Below are 25,069 nucleotides of genomic sequence, written 5' to 3'. Positions count from 1 at the left end.
AATCCTGGTGATCAGCTGGAGAACGGATTGCTGGAGTGCTGTGATGCCCTGGAAGCCCCGTTCCACAGTGGTCCCCAAAGCCACAATAGCAGCAGTCTGAGCTTCCATTGAAGTAGTCTGAGCAGCAACCGTAGCTTGCAGACGGTTGATGACATTGGTTTGTGCTGCAATGGAAGCCGCGACATCGGTCATCAGACGCTGCATTATGGTGGGTTCCACAGGTGTTCTGATAGAGGTGACCACCCGTTCCATGTTGGAAAGGATGGGCTCCAAGCTCTGTGCAAAGCCCTGTGCCTAGTTGGAACTGGACTCCTCCATGCCCCTTGTCATTGTGTGCAGGCTTTCTGGCAAACATTCCAGTGCCCCAAAGCATTTGGTGGTGTACGTCCATCAGCCTTCTTCTGTAGCCTGGCCAAGCGAAGTCCTCATCTGACTCCTCTGCAGCAGAACTAGTGAGTGACCTCGCCCTCTGACGAGCTGGCACCTGTGGTATCCGTTCCCCCTGCCCTGGCTCCTGCGCACTTGTTCCTGGTGTCTCATCACGTGCAGATCCCTCCTCTAACCTAGCACCTGACAGTCGAATAGCTGCCAGAGTATGTGAGCTATGAGTGGTGGTTGTGTGGCCTGCAAGTGTGGTACAATGTGTGGGTGAGATGCAGTATGCTGAATGCAGCATGCTGAATGCAGCATTGCGTATGGATGGGCAGTGTTTGTTGGTGGGTGGAGCAGTGGTGCAGTTGGAAGGATGTGCCACTTGACACTTGCATTCACTCACCTTGACCACTCATGTCAAATCATTGAATTTCTTTTGGCACTGCACCCACGGTGGTGCAATGCTCCTAGCATTTACTTCCTGGGCCACAGCCTCCCAATGCCTGCGGAGCTGAAGTCTGGAGAGTCTCCTGCCACCCTGCGGGTATATGCTGGCCCTCCTTTTGTCCACCAGAGCCTCCAGTGCATCATCGGAGAAGCTTGGGGCCCTCTTTCACGCCGGTCCTGCCATCCTTCCCTTCTCCCAGTTGACTGTGCTTGTCCCATTTAAAATGTGCACTTGCACCTTTAAGAGCTGCAGGCTGCTGATGACGTGCACTGAGTAAGCCCCATTTTGGGCTTCCTCGTTTTCCATGCAGCCTCTCAGCAGCGCGGGTAGTGCTGGCTGCACGGAGATATCATGGTAAGTAGTAGGCAGCTCGAAATTCACGTGCTGCCTGCGTAGGGGCCATCAGGCGCAGGGTAATAGCAGATCGCACAACCCGGGCACAATAATAGGCCTCATCGAAGTTTTCCCCTGTAATCTTCTGATTTTAAAAATTTGTTTAAAACCTTATTTTGGTCATTAGAAATTAGTCAAGAATAGTGGATGATTTTTTTTTCACTTTAAAACAAATTTTGAGTGGTTTGATTGTTTCTTAGAACCATAGACATTTGCACCACAGGAGGACATTTGGCCTATCTTGTCTGTGCTGGGCTCTTGGTAGATCAATCCAAAGCTAATGCAACTGTTATCTTCTCATAGCCCTGTATCTTCCTCTGCTTCAAATATTATCCAATTTTCCCTTAAAAGAGGCAATCGTCTCTACATTAACCACTCCTGTTGCCAAAGCATTCCACACTCCCAACAACTTGCTATATATAATAATTATCTTCTAACCTCTCCTCATTCTCTTAGTGACAATTATAAAATTATTATTCCAGGATCACTCCCCAACCAGAGAAAATAATCTTTCCCCATCCACTCTATCAAAACCCTTCATAATTTTAAAAATCTTTATCAGTTTTCCTTAGTCTTAGTCTTGACTGCTTCAGTGAAAGAAGTCCCGATATTTCATCTTATAACTATAGTTCCCATCCCTACTATCATCTTGGAGAATCTCCACTGTATGTGCTCTATGGCTTTAACATCCTTTCTAAAACTGCTCACAGTACTGTATATGTGGCCCTACCAATGTTTTGTAGAAATTTATCATTACTTCTTTACTCTATGCCCCTATTTATAAGACCCAAAATGCCGTTGGCCTTTTCTATGGCTTTATCTACCTGCGTTCACACTTTCAGGAACAGACCATGCTGGTGAAATATTTACAAAGGAAATATTTACATCTTAAGATATTTACATCCCAGATAGGGTTTTCCAATTATAAATACATTTTCCACTTTAGGTTTTCTCCAATTCAGGTCCATTTCCTAAACAAATTGCATATATGTAAACTAATTCTGATTTTAAGAAATAATTTAGCTCTATCATGTGGCACCATGTAGGAGATAAAGATCAAATGAAATATCAATATCATAGTCTTTGAATTTGGGCATAGAAAATTCAGATGAAGAGAAGATCAAGCACTTACTCTTAAGTGTGTCCCAGCAGTTTTCTAGTATAAAGAGAAGATATTTGATTCAAATTTAATGTATTTCAGCTTCCAACCTGATGCAGCAATGCAATCATGGTAGAAACCAGCCACTTATTCTCATCATTTATGTAGGCCTAACCACTACCGTTAATAATTAAGGGAAGTTTTAGAGTTCCAGCTTAAGCAAAAATACAGCTGCAACCATTCACCTGTAAATGAGGTACAGTTCATATAGTTGGCTCCTTGTGCTCCAAATAAGAAGTTCTGAAATCAGCTAGGTTGAATGGTGATCAGTTTCAAGATTTAAACTTGCAACTAAAACTCTGGACATTTTTATCCTAGCACTCATTATGGAAAATGTTAAATATATGCAGAAACCATAATCTTTACTAACAAGTCAATATTTTCAATATTAAACGTGTAAAGATCCTGACTCAAATGTGTTACACAGGAAGTAAGGTTTGTGGACAGGAAGAGTATGCAAGATTCTTAATATAATTTTATAAGCAGGTCTCCTATGGTGGTGTTCACATTGAGTTATAGGTTATGCTGCTGCAAAGGAGATGTTGAGATCGTTCGGAGGGGTGCACATCTCGAGTGAGAGGATTTAGAACTGATTTAAACCAGAGACAGAGAAGTGTTTTTGATTGGTTCCTAGAAAATCAATAAAAATAGTCTTACCCATTGGAGGCAAACAAAAAATAAGTACCACAGTTTCATTAATCTCTGCTAGTAATATAGAGGACCAGCTTCTTCCATCTGTTTAAGGTGTGCTTTTTGTATTTTGGTATGGTATGGTGGCCTAAAGGCTATGATATTGGACTAACAATTCATAAGTCATGAGTTCACAATTCTACCAAGGCAAACATCAGAAAATGAAAGCTGCAGAATTGTAATTCACTAATGTCCTTCCGGCAAGGGGATCTGTCCAAATGTAACCCGGGTTCCACGTTAAGTGCTTGACTCAATGCATTCAGTGCACCTAGGAATGGGCAATAAATACTGCCTTTCCACATTCCAAGAGCAAATTAAAAAAGTAAAGGCCAAGAAATATATAAAACTTTACTTTGATCATTTCTTATTTACATCTTTCTTTCCTTACCGAACATCTCTGTAACAGTATTTGGTGTATTGAAGCAAAATCTTATGGTTAATAAAATAAAGGTAGCATCTTTATTCACAATTTCCCTCCAAATCCTTCCAGAAATTACCTATTCATACAAAGAATCATTTTTGAGTTCTCAGTATAAACAAAGAAACTTATGACCATTTAGAATGCACTACAAAATATAAAGATTCTGCTTTGAAATTTACATTTGTCACATTATTTACTGTAAACAATTAATATAGTAAGTTGTGTTGTTTTTTTTGGAAAATTGGCTCATTTTACCTCATCTTTGATGTTTTGTACAAAAGATAATTCTGGCTGCTTTCACTGTCCTAAAAATGGTTTCGCTGGAAATTGTCATTATTATTTTCCATGAGTTGAGGAGGGGCAGGACTTACAAGCAACAGCTCCTAGCATGTTCTGTGAAGGGCGAGTCATGAAAATTTCTACAAGCTGTAGGGCTAGACATATGCTAGGAGCAGTAGCGTGCTAGCCTGAGTCTCTTCAACTAACAACGGGTCTGGGAATCTGCATGAATTCAAGGCTTTTCATATAGGCATATGCCTCCAACTGAAAATATTACAGGCACACAAACAAAAATGCTACTGTATTGGTAAATGTAATTATTTTTGTGCAATTTAACATCTATTATGTTACACACCATATTTCTAGTAGTAAGTGTCCAGCTAAGTGGAGAATTCAAGATGCCACCGAAAGAATTTTTAAAAATGTTTTAAGCAATTTGATTGGTTCACCATTTTTCATCGAAAGTTGTTGCTGCCGACTGCCCATGTTCGACTGTGTTTTTTTGAACTTCATTAGTAGTTTTGATTCCTCCTTACTTCATGATTGGTATGTTCTTTATCTGTTTAGTTGGGATTTGTTGCTGTTTGGGAATATGAAATTTGAGCTGGTGTGTCAGAAATGGAAGTGAAAGAACTTATGTTTATATAACGCCATTTAAGTCTTTGGGACATCCCAAAGTGCTTCCCAGCCAATTAATTACTTTTGAACTGTAGTCACTTGTTTTGTAGGCAAATGCAGGAATCAATTTGCACATAGCAAAGTCCCAGCTGCCAAACATGGTGATTGAGGTGGTGTTCATGTGCTGAAAATTGCCACCCTCTTTAACAATATCTGCCTGATTAGGGCCACATGTGGCTCAGTACAAATGCATTGTGGAGGATAGTAACAGACTTCAGGAGAACATAGACAGACTGGTGAAATGGGCAGACACATGGCAGATGAAATTTAATACAGAAGTGTGAAGTGATGCATTTTGGTAGGAAGAATGAGGCAAGGCAATATAAACTAAATGGTACAATTTTAAAGGGGATGCAAGAACAGAGTGACCCGGGGGTGCACACACACAAACCTTTGAAGGTGAGAAGGCTGTTAAAAAAGCATATGGGATCCTGGGCTTTATTGATAGAGGCATAGAGTACAAAAGCAAGGAAGTTATACTAAACCTTTATAAAACACTGGTTAGGCCTCAGCTGGAGTATTGTATTCAATTCTGGGCACAACACTTTAGGAAGGAAGGAGAAGAGATTTACTAGAATGGTGCTAGGGATGAGGGACTTGAGTTACGTGGAGAGACTGGAGTTGTTCTCCTTAGAACAGAAAAGGTTAGGGGAGATTTGATAGAGGTGTTCAAAATCACAAATAGTTTTAATAGAGTAAATAAGGAGAAACTGTTTCCAGTGGCAGATTTAAGAGTGATCGGCAAAAGAGCCAGAGGTGACTTGAGGAAACTTTTTTTTAAATGCAGCAAGTTGTTATGATCTGGAATGCACTGCCTGAAAGGGTGGTGGAAGCAGATTCAATAGTAACTTCCAAAAGGGAATTGGATAAATACTTGAAGGGAAACAATTTAAAAGGCCATGGGAAAAGAGTAGGGGAATGTGACTAATTGGCTAGCTCTTTCAAAGAGCTGGCACAGGCACAATGGATCTAATGGCCGCCTCCTCTGCTCTACCTATTATGATACTATGGGCTCGATTTTAGGGTCGGGTTTCCTGCGGGGGGGCCCCGAAAATCCCGATATGCGGTCACGTGACCGGATCGTGCCGCGATCCCGACCACTTCCGGGTTCCCCGATGACGTGCGGGGCTGCGTGCGTAGCCCCCGCTGGTGGGAATCCCGCAGGCAATTAAAGCCAGCGGGGTTCCACTTGAGAGTACTTACCTTGCTTGTTGAGGTCAGTTAATGAGCTGAATCAGCTGTCAAAAGAGGAAGTGTGGGATTTTACCTGCATCGCAGACTGTTTCACACACTGGGGGAAACAGTCTCTCTCCAACCAGGCGTGTTGCAGCCAGCAGCCTGTGGCAGGTGCCAAGGTGCACTCCACGGGGGAGAGCCCTCACCCACGCAGGAGGCCATCGCATCACATAGGGCAACCCCTGCCCCCCACCACCCCCCCGCCAAGCCAGAGGACAGACCGACACGAAACCGCAGCCCCAGTCCGAGGAACCACCAACCTACCCTGCACAACCCCTCAGACCAACACCTGCCAGATGGGTGGTGCGTGGACACCCTTGGAGGACGAACAGCATGACCAGCCCCAGCAGCCTCGCAGTCCACGCCGTCCGCCGCAGAGACGTGGAGCCCCCCAACACGGTGTTGTTGCACGCCCACCTGCACAGCAGGAGGGAGGGCTACCGCAAAGAGACACATCGCAGAGGGCACTACCCTCGCCACAGGGTCCACAGACCGAGGCGCAGCTCCCCGGACCTCTCCGAGCAGCAGTGCACACGGAGGCGCAGATTCGCTCGACGTGTAGTCGTGCAGATCTGCAGGCTCTTTCATGCCGAGCTGCTCCTGGCTGGCCCCAGCACCAACTGCTTACCTGTCGCTGTCAAAGTCACCACTGCCCTCCACAACTTCTCCTCCGCATCCTTCCAGGGTGCAGCCGGGTACACCGCCGATGTCTCTCAGTCGTCTGCGCGGAAGAGCCCTGCAAATCCACCTGCACCTACTCTGCAGTAACACGATGGGTGGCATCAGTGGTGGGTCCTCAGTGATACCCAGGAGCGGGCATTATTGGACACAACAGACAGGATTCGCGGAGACATGGCAGTGGTGGTGCCAATATAATGTGCTGTTTGTTGCTCTGAAATTCAATATAGGTAACACCCATGGCAAACCCTCCGACACCCTTGTGCACCCCCTTCATGCTCACAAAACATTTGCCTTACGCTGCGTACTGCATATATGTGATGCATGCCCTGTGGCTGCAGCACAGGTGGTGGCAGGTTGAGTGAGGCTGGCCGTGAGGGAGATGCACGAGAGGGTGAGTATGGGATAGAGCCATGAGATTGTATGAGGATTGGGTCGCGTGTTAGTGGCAGGATGAGTACTGGCGAGGTGAGTAGGTGGAGGTAAGATGAGGATGGGGTTTGAGTGGGTATGAGGGGTGATGTGACAGAGTAGTGTTGGCGGTGCCGAAGGAGATGTGGGGTTGGGGCAGTGTTGTGGCAGATTGAGTGTAGGGGAAAGACTTAGTGTTCTCACTGTGGCTGACCTACTGAGGTCATTGCAGCACCTCCTGCACTGTATGCAGGTGGGAAATATGTTGGTTGCGCAGGTGACCCCCTCTGCCACCTCGAGCCAGGCCTTCTTGGTGGCAGAGGCAGGCTGCTTCCTCCCGGCCGCCGGGTGGAAGATCTGTCTTCCCCCTCCTCCTCACCCCATCTGATGATACCTGGGGTGAGGCATCATTAAACTGGGAGCAGCCTTCCCCCTGGGCTGCTCCATGCTGTAATTTGTTCCATTGGTTGCAGCATCTGTCAGTGGAGGACTGCCCCTTTAAATAGAGCGCCTCCAGCTGACAGATCGTACTGCGCATGCACAGCCCGCCCGACGTGCAGACCAGCAGCGTGGACCCCGGAGGAGCAGGTAATTGATTCCTATTAGTGTGTTGCCTGCTACGATCGTGCGGGCAACCCACTAATTTCACCGAGCGTGTTGACCACGCTCCCGAAACCCAACCCGCCGGAAACCCGCAGGCCTGGTAACATCGAGCCCTATGTCTTTACAATATTTTGATCAATGCATTTGCATTCCCACTCACCACTCCAATTGTATATCATAGGGAGCAAGAGACTCTTCCTAAGAGTTAAGGTGCTGACCTGTAATAGTTGTAACTTAGTTCTGATTGTGGGGCTAAAGTTTTGCTGCTGAGTCATGCAATTCCTAATTGGAGAATGAAATGCATTAATTGATATATGTACTGAACAAACATTCTTTTAAAAAAGTTCTTCATCATCCCTTTAGTAAAAGCCTGTACAAAATATTCAATTCTCCTTCAGTAAGCATCTTCTACACATTACATTTTGAAACTAAAGCTCAGTTGCTTTTGTGGTATTAATTTACTACTGTGAGTGGTTAAGAAATAAAACACCTAAAGCAGAACTCAAGCACTTATAGCGAGAGTTATGTCAATTTTAATTTCTTATTCCACTTTCAAACAAAACAGTTTCTCTTTCTATTAGAATGATTAACTCAATGTAACATACAAGATTGAGATTTTTTTTGATGTCTCAATCTTTACTGTAACTTGGGATAGGTAGCATCACTGAAATGTACTGAGATGAGAAAATGAAAATATACATTTTAGCACCTACTATTGATGAAAAAAAGACAAAGATCACAGGAATAACTTCTATCAGTGAAAGTGTCCCCTGGCCTTCAATATGTACTGTGATTGATACTGTTGAGCAGAGATTTCTATACACTGTTTAAACAAATGATGGGTGGGGTTGGTCACTGTGCAGCAGCTGTAATTCCAATTTGCATTAAGTTTATTAATGTAGGAGATAGGTGTAGTAATTAATGTTGAACTATTAAGTATATATTTAATTTTTTACTGTAATACATTAATAGCTTATATGCAGAATGCTAAAATTGGAGAACATTAATACAATTAGTTAATTTTTGTTAAGTAATCCACAGCTCAAAAGCCTTGTACTACTTCATGATGCACAAATTTAAGCTTGTGTAAAAGTAATACATTTAAGGCAGTAATTCAAGATTTATGGACATGCATAAAACATTTGAGTTTCACACATTCAAACTACTTTCTGGAATTGCTATCTCATAACTCACTACAATTTTAATAACCTATATGTTATACCATAGCCGTTACATCTGGCATGCAAGTGTGGTAGTGGAAGATTCAGATGAGAAGGTCAAGCACTTACTCTTAAGTGTGTCCCAGCAGTTTTTCAATATAAAGAGAGAATATATTTGATCCAAATTTTATTTATTTCAGCTCAAACAATGCTTCCAACCTGATAGAGCAAAGCAGTCATGGTAGAAACCAACCACTCGTTCTCATCATTTATGTAGGCCTGAGCACCACATTGTATAATCGAGGGAAGTTTTAGAGTTTCAGCTTGAGCAAAAATACAGCTGCAGCCATTTACCTATAAATAAGGTACACTTCAAGATGGACATGCAGTTTGCTGCACTCTCCTTGTGCTCCAAATAAGAAGTTCTGAAATCAGCTAGGTGGAATGGTGATCGGTTTCAGGATTTAAACTTGCAACTAAAGTAGTGGAAATGTTTTCTCTTATCCTTGTACTCACAATGGAAAACGTTAAACAAATGCGGAAACCATAATCTTTACTAACAAGTCAATATTTGATAAAACTTTATTCCACAGAAATTAACATTTGGTCATATAACTGATCCATTTTCTTTTTTTTTAAATATATAGTTGGACAGAACATGGAGGACGTTGAAGAGTCCATACCCAGCCCTTCTGAAGAAGTGTCTATTAAAGTGTTGTCACCCACCCCACATGATAAAATTCTGAGCATCAGAGAAGCTTGTGATTAATGGTGCTCAATTGTCTTTTGTTCTCCAATTAAAATACTATTAGCAGTCTATTAAATTTTGTTCTGCATTTCAAATCAAGAATAGGAGATTTGACACTAAGTAAATATAGTAATGTTATTTATTTTAATAGCATTTTGAAAATAAAACTTTTGCACATGCTTTATATTCTGTCAACATGTGACGTGTGTCTATTTTACATATACACACATACGCACACACACGCACACACACCTATATATACAAAATCCAGAATTTGCACAGATTGATTGTCTTCATTAGATACCCCTGTAAAAACACGGTGCGTATGCGCAAACATTTCATGGAATTGGTTTTAGAAAAAGCATAATGTTTAATAGACTTGTCAAAAGATTGAGCAGTAGTTTAGTTATAAATAAAATCTGCAGCTGTACCAAAGTCAGGCATTGTGCTAAAATATCAGGCTTTGTAGCATTAATGTGAAAGAGCAGACTACAAAAAATACTTGGTTTCTGTGAATCATATCTATTAAGCTGTAACAGAGCAATGTACTTCCAATCAAGGAGTTTAAAGCCACAGGCACTGTGCAGTCTTAGAATTTTTTGAAATTTACAGTATACACAAAAAAGTGGTTTTGTAATTTGATGAGCCGATTAGAACTTCAACTTGTAGTTATACAAGGTTTTTGTCATGTTGACTTTTTACAAAAGTAAAGTTTTTAAAAGGTGGATAAAATGTGGTAATTGAGGATGAGGTTTATAGAAGCTCAAAAAATCTGCACCTTACTAGCAATCTTTTGTTCTACTATTTTAACTACAAGTATGACATTAACAAAACTTATTGCATACAAAGCATACTAATGTTTTAATTATTAAAACTTTCATCTCACTTGCTTTCAGTATACAGTACACATGCACCACAGACTGAATCTTCATTGCAAAAGAAAAAATGACTTGTCATGTCTAGAACAAACTACACTTGAAAGAACAGTAGATTGCCACACCAATTTACATCACAGCTTTTCTGTTGGATTATATGGAATGCCCCAAACAAATAAAAATACCAACGTTACTGCTCTGTTGCAATTAACTCTTCTCCACTAATTACATACATTGCTGGCTCTGCACTAAAACCATATCAAAGATAAACAAGTTATCCCCATCTCCTCCAGGGAGTTTCAATGAAATATCTACTAGATATTGGTTTTGCAGAAATGAAGCAATATTGAAAGTTACACATTGCCATAATTTATTAAATGTAATGCAATCCCTATATGTACATAAACACAAAAATGCTCCAGGGCCACAAAAGTTCTCTTCAGTATTGTTCTGGCACTGCTTTCATCTAAAGACTTGTGGCTTTAAAAAAAAAGTACTTTGTATATACACCCTACAAGCTTCACTGTATGTACATCCTATAAAAAGTTATCAGTTTAGAATAAATTCCCATTTAATTGGGCTTCAAACAGCTCCAACTTGTGTTATTACCACGAGCTTCATCACTTGTATTGATTTATGTCCATTGATCTGCTGGAATTTACTTATGACTTAAACAGTTTAGCCTTCACCAAAGGTGTCTTCCTGCATAACTTGGAGGAGCAGACGGGATCTGAAAAATAAGTGAAAAATGATAGGTACTAGTCTGAAGTTAATTTTGGTAAGTGATCCCAATTTTTTTTTAAAATGGTAGTAATTCTTGTATCCAAATGATAGTTACGAGTGTGCAACAGATGGTTGCAAACCTAAATTTTAGCATTAAATGATATTTTTGCACTCAATATTTTTAATAAAAAGGTAGTTTAATTGGCAGTAGAGTGAATAGAATCAAACAGTTGCACAAATGTGGTTAAAGATAGTATCTACAAACAAATATTGAAACATACTATATTTATTATGTACATGTGAAAGGGAAAACATCACTGTAGAGTTTTGGTCTCATTACCTAAGGAAGGATATACTAGCCTTAGAGGCGGTGCAACAAAGGTTCACTAGATTGATTCCTGGGATGAGGGTTGTCCTATGAGGACAGATTGAGCAGAACAGACCTATATTCTCTGGAATTTAGAAGAATGAGAGGTGATCTCATTGAAACGTACAAGATTCTGAGAGGGCTTGACAGGATAAATGCTGAGAGGCGTTTTCCCCTGGCAGGAGAGTCTAGAACTAGGGGGCATAATCTCAGGATAAGGGGTCGGCCATTTAGGACTGAGATAAGGAGGAATTTCTTCACGCAGAGGGTTGTGAATCTTTGGAATTCTCTACCCCAGAGGGCTGTGGATGCTCAGTCGTGGAGTATATTCAAGACTGAGATTGATAGATTTTTGGACTCTAAGGGAAGCAAGGGATATGGGGATTGGATGGGAAAGTGGAGTTAAGGTAGATGATCAGCCATGATCTTATTGAATGGCTGAGCAGGCTAAAGGGGCCATAAGGCCTACTCCTGCTCTTATTTATTATGTTCTTATCCACTCCTAAAAAGCAACCTTTATGACTACTGTACTGAAAAGTAACTATAAACCATTCCATACAGAATACAAACAGCCTGCATTTCACAATTGAAAAATTGCCCTTTTAGTTTTCAAACTGCCTAACAAATTAATTTACTAGTTTTGGTAAGTTTAGTCAGTTTACCCTCTTGGATGAGAATCATTTAAAGAAAAAAAGAAAGATTCTTAATGGCAAAGAAGTTCAATTCGATTGTGAGTAAATCACCCATGGTCTTTAGAAGTCAAGCATTTTCTCTATGGGCATGCCTAATAAAAAAAATTTTTCAAAAAATTGAGTTGTCAATTTTATCTATACAAAAAATATTAGGTGTGGGCAAGGAAGCTGAGCTCGGGGTAGAGTAGGACATCAAGATTCCACACACACTGTCGCAGCTCGGGAAGATGAAGCATTTAAGGCCAGAGACTTTATATAGATAGTAATGTGAATGCCTGTAAAATAGTTGCTTATTTTAACTCTCTCTGATGAAGGCTCAAATGATCCATCCATCCATTGAAGGACATCAGGATTTAAAAAGCTAACAATATCTGCCAAATCTGATTATATTATAGCTGCCATAAAAAAGTTTATAATTATATTACACATTATATAAAGAAATAGTGTAAACTATTTCAAAAAGAGTTAGTTTTTCTTTTAAAGAATGTGCTTTTACCCAAATATTAGAATTACAAAAATACTTTTGTAGCAATCTACTTAACTTCAAAAGATGAATACTGTCAATATGCTTTTATATCAACTTATAAACTTGTTAAATTTATCCACTTTTGCCTCTACAGCATTTTGAATTTTTTAAAAAAAGTTAAAACACCAAATTTTCCAACAGGAGTCAAAATACTGCAGGAGAAAGTGTAAAATTCAAAGGTTCAACAAATTGATTCTTTTAAACTTACATTTCCACCATTAAGTACAACTGCCATTTCAGTGGGTTGGTAAACATTGCTCCGAAGTTGAATGTTGGGTCTATGTCCCAGACTCCCATTGCGAAATCCAGATTTATAGGCTATGGGGCGGGGGGGTGGAAAAAGTGAGAAAAGTTGGCACAGTAACATAAAATCAGCAGAACAATAATACAACCAAGTTTCAAGCTTGAGCATTTCTATTTTCTTTGTCTTATGCATTTAAGTACAAGTAGAAAAAAGTATAACGGAAAAATCTTTCTAGCCAAAGCTCCATTGAATCAATAGGAACCAAATATGTTGGCCTATATTGATTAAGATTTTAACAGGACTGAAAATATTTGCTGGTTAATAAGCCTATACTGTCCTTTCTAGCTACTACTTTTAAAAGGCTATCAATAGTACCCAGACCATTTAATTTTTTGCAGTAATAATGGACTGAGTTAGCTCCTATTATCTGTATGTGTTACATAGCAAACCATGCATTTCCTTTTGGCTGGGGAAGAGCGGTGGAGGAAAGAATAGGAGGCAAATAATACTGCAAGAACAAACTAGAGCTTAACAATGTTTATCATTGAATCAAACATTGGTATAAGTACCAAAGTTTGTGCTTACCTGCCCCAGATTCATCTAAAGAGAAAGCCTTATTTTCCATATAAGTACGTGGAAGTTGCAATTCTTCTTCAAAGTTAGTCTCACGTATTCTTGGCTGAACTGCATCAAAGTAATCTGGTGTGTTTTGTTTCGATGGGATAATTGAACAGTGGACTTCTGGGATAGCGTGAAAAATAAGAAACACCCATCCATTAGAAACTAGCGCAATGGAGAGGGCAGGGTCATCCCACAGAGGTCGTTTTTTCAGTTCTCCGTTGCCATATAGGTACATGGCAATCCATGCAACCCAAATCAAGATGGAAAAGAGCATGGTTACAATAATACAGGCTCCACTCTTCTTCCATTTCTTGAACTTTCCACACAAGGTCAGGAAGGAAAGCAAAAAGGTAACAGCCATCAGGAACATAACATAAATCGAAGCCATGACAAAGTCCATCTGCTCGTATTTGCAAGCAGATTTTTGATCTCTGACAATAGTTAGGATCAACCATTCCACTGCAATTATAACTTGAACTAGCATGAGACAGATTGCAATGCCAGCCAACAGCCATCCAGATGGGCCTTTGCCATGCTGAACTAGCTGACGTAGTCTCCATGCCTGCGCCAGCAAACATGAAAAGCAAAGCGCAAACAGAACTCCCCATAAGAATCTTCTTGTGGGACATGTTCTTTCATCTTCTGGTATAATAAATGCAAAAGACAGTCCAAACAACCCCAGCGTGCCAAACAAGAACAGGAACTGGATTCCCAAAGGACTCTTCTTTTCTTTGTCTTTAATGAACGGTAACTTCACCAGAAGAATTAGCATCAATAAGAATGCAGTTAGCACTCCTGCACCCGCCACTGCCTCCACAACTATTCCCCAGATTACATCCAGACTGCACAGGTTCAGGTAGTGAGGAAGGAGGTTTAATCCGCAGCCTCTGTCTGGAATAGGATTGCTCGAATTCTGAGAAGATCCATAATTAATCACAGAGAGAAGAATGAATGAAGCAGCCGAAAGTGTTTTCATTCTGCCTAAGTAAATGCTGGAAAAGAAATAGGGGGGAAAAAAACACACAAATCAATTCTAGGCATGACTGCATTGCACAGTATTTTCTTTTATCATCTGGTGAAAGCTTCAAATGTAAGGTTTTGCTGGTTTGTACAGTGTGCATTATTTGTGACAAGGCTAACAATTGAATTAGACAACACTGCTATTCCTTAGTTATAGAAACAGATTCAAACAAAGGCATTCTAAACAATACTCACTGGAACAATTCTCAACTCATTTATTTTGTGGGAATGCAATTAGTTATACTGAAAGCTACACATTGAGGCTAATATGTTCAGTTGGAGATTAATTTTAATTTTATAGTGACAGCTTGTAGAACTGTGAGTAGTCAGTTTGAGTGCTAAAACAGAAAGGAGGGAGCAATAGACATTTTAAAATGAGAGGTAGGAACCTCTACTTGAACAATGTTCTATTTAAGTTTAAAAAAAACATTTTGTATTAAGTGACTATAATTGAACATTAAATTTGTACAAAAAGCATGGAACCTGGCTACAATATCAAGTCTTATGTACACAAAGTATGTTGCACACAAAAAAATGTAAATTTCCCATCAATGAAACTGCTGCTTCCAATTGATCAAAAAGAGGTGGACTTAAGAGTAGATTTTCCTCTCTTTATGCTTGGGTGTAAAAGACCAGCTGGGCAGAACGCAGAGAGGAAAGTTATGCGCACACCCGTAATAGAGCTCACCTGATGTTCTGCTCATTCAATGGGCAGAAACTCAGGCAGCCTCCATTACAGGGGAGAGATCCTGCCAACCAACTTTCCTCTCAGGCGATCCTTTAAGATCCAAGAGGAGGAAAATCTGCCCACAATGTCCTATGGAACTAAGTCTTGTGTCTGCTAATTCACATTTCAACTGGAAAGGTACTTTCTGCAATTGCTAACATTTCACAATAGATTAATCTAAACCAATATTGAAATGAATTGTTTCCTCTATTGCAGAGGAAGCAATTTATCTTTTTATCACTTTAGTTCTGCATAAATGAGCAAGTTGATCAGAAGTGGAAAAGACTGCAACTTAAACAAATAAAGCTATTTGCAAATTACTGTAATTACATCAGAGATACTTGGAGAATCAAGCATTTAACAATAAATAAGGTAGTTGTTTAGTTGCAAAATCTTTCAGACTTGCAATTCTTTATTGCACAAAATGGTCTTCATAAATCTGCTTCAATTATTTCTAAATATTTGCACTGCAAGTTTCTTAAAAATCTCAGGATTTCAAAATTTGATGCGATACAAATGTAGGACACGGTGTGGTACTGAACCACACAGACCTGGAAAAGGCTTGCAAGCATCTGTATTATTGTAGCCCAACAGGAGCAGAACGGAGAAAAGGAGGAAAGAAAGAAAAAAGGGTGAGGGGGAAATACTCTCACCAAAGTTGTTCCGACAGTCAGGCTTGCACGACTAGTTCTATTATTGGAATAACTACATGGATCAGATTGAAGTTTTGTATTCCACAGTGTAGGGATTTTAGAGGTATATAAATATAGCAATGATTGTGCATCTGATCCGAAGCACTGATGGTTATGTAAAATAATTTTCAATAAAGGTGAGGTTCAATACTTGAAGATTAACTTTTGTGGTAGCTCTAGAACCACAATTTAAATGACAAGAGCGCAATTTGTTTTTGAGAATACAAAGAGTACAAAAGCCTCTTCACCAATATAAGGCAGCACTGAAGCTGAAAGCCTATAATTAACTTATCACATACACTGGTTTCCAAGGTTAGTAACTGAAACACAAACATTTCGTGGAACCTAACATACATGCATGCATTTATTTGAAAGTACTCTGCAAAATGTTTATAATAGAAATAGGATGATGAAAAGATGAGCTCCTTGTTAAAAAGGGCAAGTTCTGTAAACTGAATGCTTGTTCTACAGGTAGTTGTCAAGTATCATCAGGTGGTTACGTAATCACTTTCAGTACATACTATTATAGTGACCCCAAAATCAACAATCTATTGTAATTGAAAACTAATTAAACCCACTCTACAGTCTTTTTGGCTGTGTGTGGTTTTATTTTCCCCAACACTGAAATCCAATATTTCAGATGTATATGCCATAATTCTATTCCGTCCAAGCCCCAGTTTTGTTTGCATGTCCAATTTTCAAGAATGTGCATTTAGGCCTGCTCTGAATATTTGTAGCCTTCAAAAAAAATAGCAGGAAAAAAAAGTAAAAAGGGCTAATCTACAGCTTATTAAAGGTTATGCTGAAAGCCTCAGAACTCGTGGCATTCTGTACTTGTGAAAGCACAGAAAACGGGAAATTTTTAAAACTCCAGGTCATCCCTGGCATCAGTGAGGAAAATTAAGTCAACAGGCTCCAAGTAGCAGGACAGCAGTAACAATACTCAACACTACAGCATTTAAAAAAAGACAGAAATCACAAAGCCAGTGGACAGGTACAAAAAATAATTAAAAAGACAAATGGAAAGTTGGCCTTTATCTCAAGGGGGCTGCAATATAAAAGGAGTGGAAGTTATATAAAGCTCTGGTTAGACCTCATTTAGTGTTCAGTTCTGGGCACTATACCTCAGGAGGGCTTTTTTCTCTGGAAAAGAAAAGGCTGATGGGTGACCTAATAGAGGTCTTTAAAATTATGAAGAGGTTTTATAGGATAGATGTAGAGAAGATGTTTCCATTTGTGGGGGCAAGAGCAAAACTAGTGGTCATAAATAGAAGATAGTCACTAATAACCAGAGAATGGTCAGAATGTGGAACTTGCTATCAGTCGAGTAGTTGAGGTGAATAGCAAAGATGCATTTAAGGGGAAGCTAGATAACTACATGAGGGAGAATGGACTAGAAGGATACGCTGATAGGATTAGATGAAGTAGGGTGGGAGGGGGCTTGTGTGGAGCATAAACTCCAGCACAGACCAGTTGGGCTGAATGGCCTGTTTCTGTGCTTTAAATTCTATGTAATATTGGCCTTGGAGATTGTACAACGCAGATTCACCAGAATCATACCTGAGCTAAAAGGGTTAAATTATGAGGACAGGTTGCATTGACTGGGCTTGTATTCCCTGAAGTTTAGAAGATTAAGGGGTGATCTATTTGAGGTGTTTAAGATGATTAAAGGAGTTGATAGGGTAGATAGAGAGAAACTATTTCCACTGGTGGGGAAGTCCAGGACAAGGGTGCTAAAATTAGAGCTAGGCCATTCACTTCACACAAAGTGAAAATCTGGAACGCTCCCTCACAAAGCTGTTAAGCTAGGTTAATTCAAAATTTCAAAACTGAGACGGATAGATTTTTTTTTAGCCAACAGTATTAAGCGTCCTGGAACCAATGCGAGTAGAGAGAGTTGATACAGATCAGCCATGATCTAATTGAATGGCAGAACAGGCTTGAGGGACTGAATGGCCTATTTCTGTTCCTATGGGGGGGGGGGGGGGGCAGGGGGGTTGCAACATATTAGAGGGAGGTCCAGGAGAACAGGCCATTGGAGTCTCGACTCACAACTTGCACTATTCTAGATAATGAATATGTCAATAGAATCAGCTAACTGGCCACGTCTGAGAAGCAATGGCTGAAAAAACTCAAGCTCAAGAGAGAAGCTGTGCCATCTGGTCCATAACACAGGGACAGTCAACCATCCACACAGTATTACAAGTGGTAGTGAAAGTCATTGCCTTCAATCTTTGTGACACATGGGACATCTCAAGTCAACTGCTTTAGGAACATAGAACAGGAGTAGGCTATTAAGCCCCTCAAGCCAGTTCTGCCATTCAATTAGATCCTGGCTGATCTGTACCTCAACTTCATTTACTATTGCTGTATACCATTCTATCAAGATGTTACTGAATTCTGTATTGCTACATACATCTCAAGGAGTGCCAGAAGCAGTAATGGCATGTTGAAAAAAAATTGCTGGCTTCCCCAACTAATCAGGCATCACTGACTATAAATATAGCCATTCAGGTACTCACCGACATAGAGCATACCCAAATAGTGAAGACTAACATTCAAACCACATATAAATAATATGCAAACACTAAGAAATGATGCATAATTCCAGTGAAAAAGATACATGGGGTGTGCACAAAGCTTTTAATCAGAGAATCAAACATGACATAGCTTTTGAAACAGATGGAAGGATGGATATCTGGCTCCTTGGAGGGATAAGCTAGGTATTAGGCTGATTTCTCTGTACAACTCCCGTTACCTAGTAGAGAACAGATACTACTAGGCATTGAACAGATATCTGTTGGGAACACTATCACCTCTAAGTTCCCATCCAAGTCACACACCACGCTGACTTAGACATATAATCGCTGTTCCTTGATCATCGCTGGGTCAAAATCCTGGAACTCCCTACCCAACAGCATTGTGGGTGCACCTTCACCACATGGACTGCAGCGGTTCAAGAAGGTGGCCCACCATCACCTTCTCAAAGGCAACAAGGGATGGGCAATAAATGTCGGCCTTGCCAGCAATGCCCACATCCCGAGAATTAATTTTTAAAACATCTGGGGCTGTAAAGCAGGAATGGCCTGGAGAGGGGACTGATGATAATACTTTACAATAGGTCACCGAGAAGATCTAAAAAAAAAAGTGGAAATCTGTGCAATGTTATGGTCAGAGACCTCACCATGCACCTAGAGGAATAGCAGCTACAAGCCATGAAGACTAGTGGAAAGGATAGTGTACAACACCAGACCAGCCACTGTAGACAGGGAAGCAGATGCACAACAGTCTCATTACCCAGTTCTTCCACTCTGTGCTACAACTAAATGGAACTTGTATTTACTATCCCCATTTAGTTAATGCTGTGTATGCAGTTGTTTGTTTTGCAGATGCTTTATTTTCTGAACAATGAAGGAACAGTAGACTAAATTATATCAAACTTATTTTGTGCAGCACCAGCAGTGTACACCAGTTAACGGGTTTTGATTCTGCATTTACAGCTAATTTGTCACGAACATCTGTTTTGAATGTGCCCCAAGCCCTTCTCCAAATTGAAGAGTAGTATTGATTGATTGCCTGCTGCTCTGCAGTTGGTAATACAGAAAGTCATGTACTACCCTGTATGGACCTGCATCATGCCAGAGGTTCCTGGTGCTCGCTGTGGGTTCAGTACTTTGAGCCAAGACCTATTGTCACTTGTGCAGGGCTACTTAATGGCATAGAACTGGCATGTGTACTTATGCTACATGTACCCCACTGGTTGAGGGCACCTTGATACCCACTTATCTGCATGACCATAGCATGGTTGGCATCTATAAGGCTTCAGAATCCCAAACATACGTGTAGATTCTGTATCTCTGCCAGGTCCATTCAGCAACACACCATCAGGGTTGCCTGTATCCTTTCTCCAATGGCATTAAAGCTGACTGCAAATGCATCTTGGAAGTTTTACCTCAACTTACATTGTAATAGCAGGCTCCTGGGGAAATGCTTCTCCCGTGCCTGTGACCCATTGGAGCTGCGACTGGTGTTACTATTTACATCTGCCAGGTCCTCAGAACCATGGAGATAGTGCTCCAATTACTATGCTTCATCCTTGGTGAGCTGGGGGAGCAGTGGCTTTAACCAACACCCCCCCTTCTCCCCATCCAAAATATGAATTTAGATGGCATCTTTCATATCCTCATGACGTCCCAAAGTGCTTCATAGCCAATTAGGTACTTTTTGAAGTAACATAGGCAAATGCAACAGCCAACTTGTGCACAAGGTCCCACAAACAGCACTGAGATAAACAACCAGATAATCTCTTTTAGTCAAAGGAGATATGTTGACTAAGGCACTGGGAGTACTCCACTGCTCTTCAAGTTGTGCCATGGGATCTCATATTCAATGTATTACTCAAGGAGCAGATATCAACAACTTGCATTTATATAGTGCCTCAAACAACAACCACCTGCATTTAGATAGTGTCTTTAATGTAGTAAAACATCCCAAGGCACTTTAATGTAATAAAAATGTCCCAAGGCACTTCACAGGAGCATAATCAGAAAAAATAATTGACACAGACCCAAAGCAGGAGGTCAAAGAAGTAGGTTTTAAGCAGTGTCTTAAAAGGAGAGAAGAGATGAGGCGAAGAGGGTTAGGGAGGAAATTCCAGAGCCAAGGGCCTAAAGGCCAAAGGCACGGCCACCAGTAGTGGGGGTTGCACAAGAGGCCAGAGTTGGAGGAACGCAGAGTTTTCAGAGGGAGGGAGGAGGTTACAGAGATAAGGAGAGGCGAAGCCACAGAGAGGTTTGAAAACAAGAATGAGAATTTTTAAAATTGAGGCATTCTAGGACTGGGAGCCAATGTAGGTCAGCGAGCACAGGGGTGATCAAGGGTGAGCAGCACTTAGTGTGAGTTAGGAGACGGGCAGCAGAGTTTTGGATGAACTATTGGAATAGTCGAGCATGGAGGTAACAAAGGCATGGATGAGGGTTTCAGCAGCAGATGGGTTGAGGCAAGTGTGGAGTTGGGTGATATTATGGAGGTGGAAGTAGGTGGTCTTTGTGACATCAACCAGGATTAAATGCTCATGTCTTTGGAGTGGGCTAGAATCTATAACCTTTGGACTCAGGTGAGAGCACTACCACAAAGCCAGGGCTGACACTACTCACATTGGGCCTTTTATTGTGCTTACCAGCACTAGAAGACCTTTGTCACTAAATTAGGCTGTCCAGTCATGCCATTGACACATTCATATCAGGAACTATGCACTTCACAGCTGGATCCTTGGGTTTTTCCAATTTATGGGGGGAGGGGTAAGTGGCTCGTTAGCTGCTTAAAGACATGTTAACGATCAGGTACATCCTGATGGGGAAGGGGGTGAAAAAGTAGCAACCAAACAATTGCTTTTCTCAATGGATATTTGGGATGCCACAGGGGCATTTTGCTGCTGAAGTGGTTATTCCTAGAAATGAAAACAATAAAAGAATTTTTTCTCAGATCCTTCCCCCCTCCCAGAAACGTCAGCCCTTGTGTTTTAACTTCAACTTCAGAACAGCACCTTATCACTGAGACAATTCCAGTTCTTACACAAGTCTTCCTTACCAAATGAGTGGGATTGTCAATTTGTCTCAAATTATATATAGTTTGGTCTATGGGCCCTCGTTCTTTTGGAACTAGGTTGAAGTTGCCCTAACATATAGTAAAGAACTAGCTTAAAATGCAGTTATGATGATCTGGAGTGCTCCTGAAAGGGTGGTGGGAGCAGATTCAATAGTAACTTTCAAAAAGGGAATTGGATAAATACTTGAAAAGGAAAAAAATGCAGAGTTATGGGGAAAGAGCAAGAGTATGGGACTAATTGGCTAGCTCTTTCAAAGAGCCGCCACAGGCACGATGGGCCGAATGGCCTCCTGTGTTGTAAGATTCTATGAAAACTCAGAGTCAAAGGGTTAAAAAAATGACTACATGAGACACTAATCATAAATAACTGCAGGCTAATGGAATATATTAACATATTTAACGCCATTTTTCTGCATTACAGTATTGGAAATGCGAAAACTAAAGATTTAAACAATTAAAATTTAACTAAAGGTGGTATTAATATCTTGAACGAATGCTCGTAAATGTTTTTTTTAAAAAGGGAATCCATAAAAAATAAATTGAACGAGCGCCCATCATTCTGATTATTTCCCAGTAAAAACATTTCAATCCAAAATTGAGCCTAGAAATCGTTACCAGCTAGATATATATGCAATGTCACACCGGTATAAACCACCCTGTGTAAAATTAGCACCGACAGCTGAAAGCCCGATCAAAATATCTTAACAATGAGCCATCTCATTCCCTTGGCATAATGCAAGATGCTAAATGACACCTACTGCTGAATAGACAGCAGCGCACATATTTCAAAGGGGAAATCTTATCCCACAGACATACGTCCAGTTCAAACCTCATGGAGCCATCAGCGCCTTATGTGCCGTTGGCAGAGGAACAGAATCCACATGTATGATCAAGTGATTTGCGTGACCCTAATTAAAAGGCTCATGTCGCTGCTGCATGTGTGATCGCACGCCGTGCAAAAACATTGAACCTGATCCAGATACACACACGAAACGCACGTTTTGTTGCCTCCATTCTTGCTTGATGGCAAACTGCACCTGTACAATTACACGACTCATTCCACTAACACTGAATCATTTCGTGTGTTGATGGAATTGTGTTTTCCCCCCCCCCCCATTCTACGTTAGTAATTTTAGGTCAAATGGTTTCGATTTTACTCAACATCGCCCTTCGCTATTCAACACCAAGGGGCCATTGTGAAAATGGTAAATCGGTGAAATGCCGCGCATGAAAATTGCAAACATGTGAAAATAAAACAAAAACCTACGAAAATAGCCTTTACAAACATTTACTCCGATTACTTTCACTGAATACCTTTTAACATGTTATTTGCGTTGTCGATAAATGGAATCCCGGTGGAAATGATAACGTTTCTAATGTAATTTCTCAGATTAATATTAATTCAACATTTTACATTTCACAGTTCTGCACAAAAAAACATTAGAAAACCTTCAATTTCTACAGCGAACACCTACAGTTTGTAAGTGCGCACACGTCGGTCTTCGATGCAAAAAAAAAAGCCCCTACACTATTGGGTTAATAGTTACTTTCAAAATAGTTTCAAATGCAAAATAACAAGAGAACAACCCAATTTGCCAGCAAAACAAGAACGCACCTCGAGCAATCCAGATTTCACTTGAACTCCGAGCTAAAATGCGGTGCAGAGATTGAATAAAAGTAGGTTGACTTGCACCGCACGATGGTGCGGTCTGGATTCCTCAGATGTGTGACTGCGAACAACCCGAAGCTGGGTCATGCGGGGCTGGGCCGAATGGTTGTAGCCAACGTGCGGTTTACACGCCGGCCTGCCGGAGCTGAGACTGGACTGGACTGGACTGTCCCCCCTCCAGTCCGCTAATACAATCAGCCCTCGCCCAGGCTCGCTTGCAATTTCACTCCTGACGTCAAATGACATTGCCATGTGAAATTGACAAATCGCACGTCCTGCACCAGGATCGTCCAACTGGAGCAAGGAACTAACTTCAATCCGAGGAGAAATGGCTGCCGAACAACATTAAAAACATTTTCTTGAATCCGTTTTCTAATTGCAAAGGGGTCTGTGTGTGTAACAAAAAGTTTGAGCTGCTACATGACAATGTAACGTGTAAATGTAAGGTTACAATGTAACGGACTTAGGACGTCTGGCAATTGGTCTCCTTGCCAAAACTTTTCCACGATTCGTTTCCACGATTCCCACCAATGTCACCCATTTGTGTTTATCGTCAAACTACTTCAAACAGTCGGGTTGCCCCGAATTCCGTGTCACCGACCTTACAAAGCCACGATCGGCGATTTGTTTTAATTTCGGTTCTGTAGGGACCAGCTGAGCAGGGCACCTCTTAAATCAAAAATCAAAATCAAAACCTCACTCGCAATGGTTCTAAAACTATTGCACACTAAAACGATGGGGTTGTACCGTCGTTTAGCGCTCTGCTCTAAACCAACGCGAACAAAGAACTGCAAGAATGGTGCCAATATATTTACAGCATACATTCAGAAATGACAAAGAAGGATTCGTGCTTTTATTTTACATTTCCAAAATGCTATTACCGTCCTAAGGTGTCCACAGACCTTGTGTTCATTATCAGGAAAGTGATTGCATTTGTCTTGTGAACAAGTCTATATTATTTTTAATGATTAAACCCAGAACCAACGTTTAAAGGCAGCGAACCGCTCATATTCCAAAACTGCGCAAGATGATTAAAAACTGGGCTCCATTTTTCTTAATAAAATTTTTGTTTATGATACATTTTATTACAACTCAAGTCCATGGAGATCAAATGCCTTTCATTATTTTATGTAAAATCTGCACTGCAGCAAGCGTAGTCAAACAATGCTGCCCCCTGGTGTTCCTCCTTCAAAACTGCCATTAAAAATAAGATTCTTTTGTTTAAGATGCTAATATATTATTTAAGCAAGCCATTTTTGTAGTTTTAATGTAATGTTTTTTTTGGATCGTTCACATTCCTTATAGCATATTTCGTGTTCGGACATTCATTGATCTATTTCGTGGTAATTAATTTGCCTCCTAGAGCATGATGAATAGTGATAACTAAGAAAAATGTAATTAATAAATCAGAGTAAAGACAAAGAGACAAGCAGATAAAGAGAAAATAGCTATTGGCTCAATAATATTTTATTACTGAAGTATTAATATGTCAGCTCTTGCAGTATTACCTCCATAGGACAAATATTTATTCATGTTTACCATCATCTATCCAACCAATTAGAGAGGCAGCTTCTGCAATGACATTTACATTCTAAAATTGATTAATTTTTTTTTGCCCGTTAAAAAGGATGCCCTTTTAAGTCCTTGTGTGCTACATACCATTTCCTGACTGAGAGACTGGCCACATCATCAGCCACCAGGCCCTTGCCTGCCAGATTGGAGCAGTCTAGTAGGGATAAACACTCTGATTTTCCTTCTTCTATTATGAATTGCTTTCCCAGCTAAAATTGAAAATTCATTGTAACAACTGCAGGCGTGAATCCCTCTGTTTACCACTCTGTGATGCAGTCTATTAGTGCTTTAGCAAACGCTATCCTAGTTACCTTTAATTCTTAGACGTTTTACTATGAGGTAACAAAAAGTTACTGCATTTCAAATAAGAAAAGAATTGCTCAGTGATGCAGATTATAAAATACTGTCCTGACTTATGACCACAATTGCAATGGTCTATTTCTTAAATAGGTATCTTT

General features: G+C 40.6%; 2 protein-coding genes across 2 annotated transcripts in view; one reads left to right on the top strand and one right to left on the bottom strand.

The window, feature by feature from the left end:
• The window catches only part of iqck (IQ motif containing K), a 128,135-nt gene extending 118,675 nt beyond the window's left edge, over positions 1 to 9,460 (top strand). The window contains exon 9 of the mRNA XM_068003196.1: positions 9,176 to 9,460. Within this exon, the coding sequence (XP_067859297.1) occupies positions 9,176 to 9,297 (122 nt within the window). The 3' untranslated portion in view covers positions 9,298 to 9,460. The remainder of the gene's footprint in view (positions 1 to 9,175) is intronic.
• gprc5ba (G protein-coupled receptor, class C, group 5, member Ba) lies at positions 9,093 to 23,238 on the bottom strand. Its single transcript, XM_068003194.1, has 4 exons — positions 22,986 to 23,238; positions 13,289 to 14,316; positions 12,668 to 12,777; positions 9,093 to 10,881 (listed from the first exon to the last, which is right to left on the bottom strand). Exons 2-4 carry the CDS (start codon positions 14,298 to 14,300, stop codon positions 10,837 to 10,839), a joined length of 1,167 nt encoding a protein of 388 aa, XP_067859295.1. The 5' UTR covers positions 14,301 to 14,316; positions 22,986 to 23,238; the 3' UTR covers positions 9,093 to 10,836.
• Between the last annotated feature and the right edge of the window lie 1,831 nt (positions 23,239 to 25,069).

The sequence above is a fragment of the Heptranchias perlo genome, chromosome 22 (genome assembly GCF_035084215.1).
Source record: "Heptranchias perlo isolate sHepPer1 chromosome 22, sHepPer1.hap1, whole genome shotgun sequence".
NCBI lineage: Eukaryota > Metazoa > Chordata > Chondrichthyes > Hexanchiformes > Hexanchidae > Heptranchias > Heptranchias perlo.
This window is presented reverse-complemented; position numbering and strand designations above follow the sequence as displayed.

Coding starts and splice junctions, on each gene's coding strand:
- gprc5ba (XM_068003194.1), bottom strand. CDS start 14,300: ATGAAAACACTTTCGGCTGCTTCATTCATTCTTCTCTCTGTGATTAAT. Junction 12,778..13,288: donor TTTAGATGAATCTGGGGCAG/GTAAGCACAAAC, acceptor CCCGCCCCATAG/CCTATAAATCTGGATTTCGC. Junction 10,882..12,667: donor TTGTACTTAATGGTGGAAAT/GTAAGTTTAAAA, acceptor CTTATTTTTCAG/ATCCCGTCTGCTCCTCCAAG.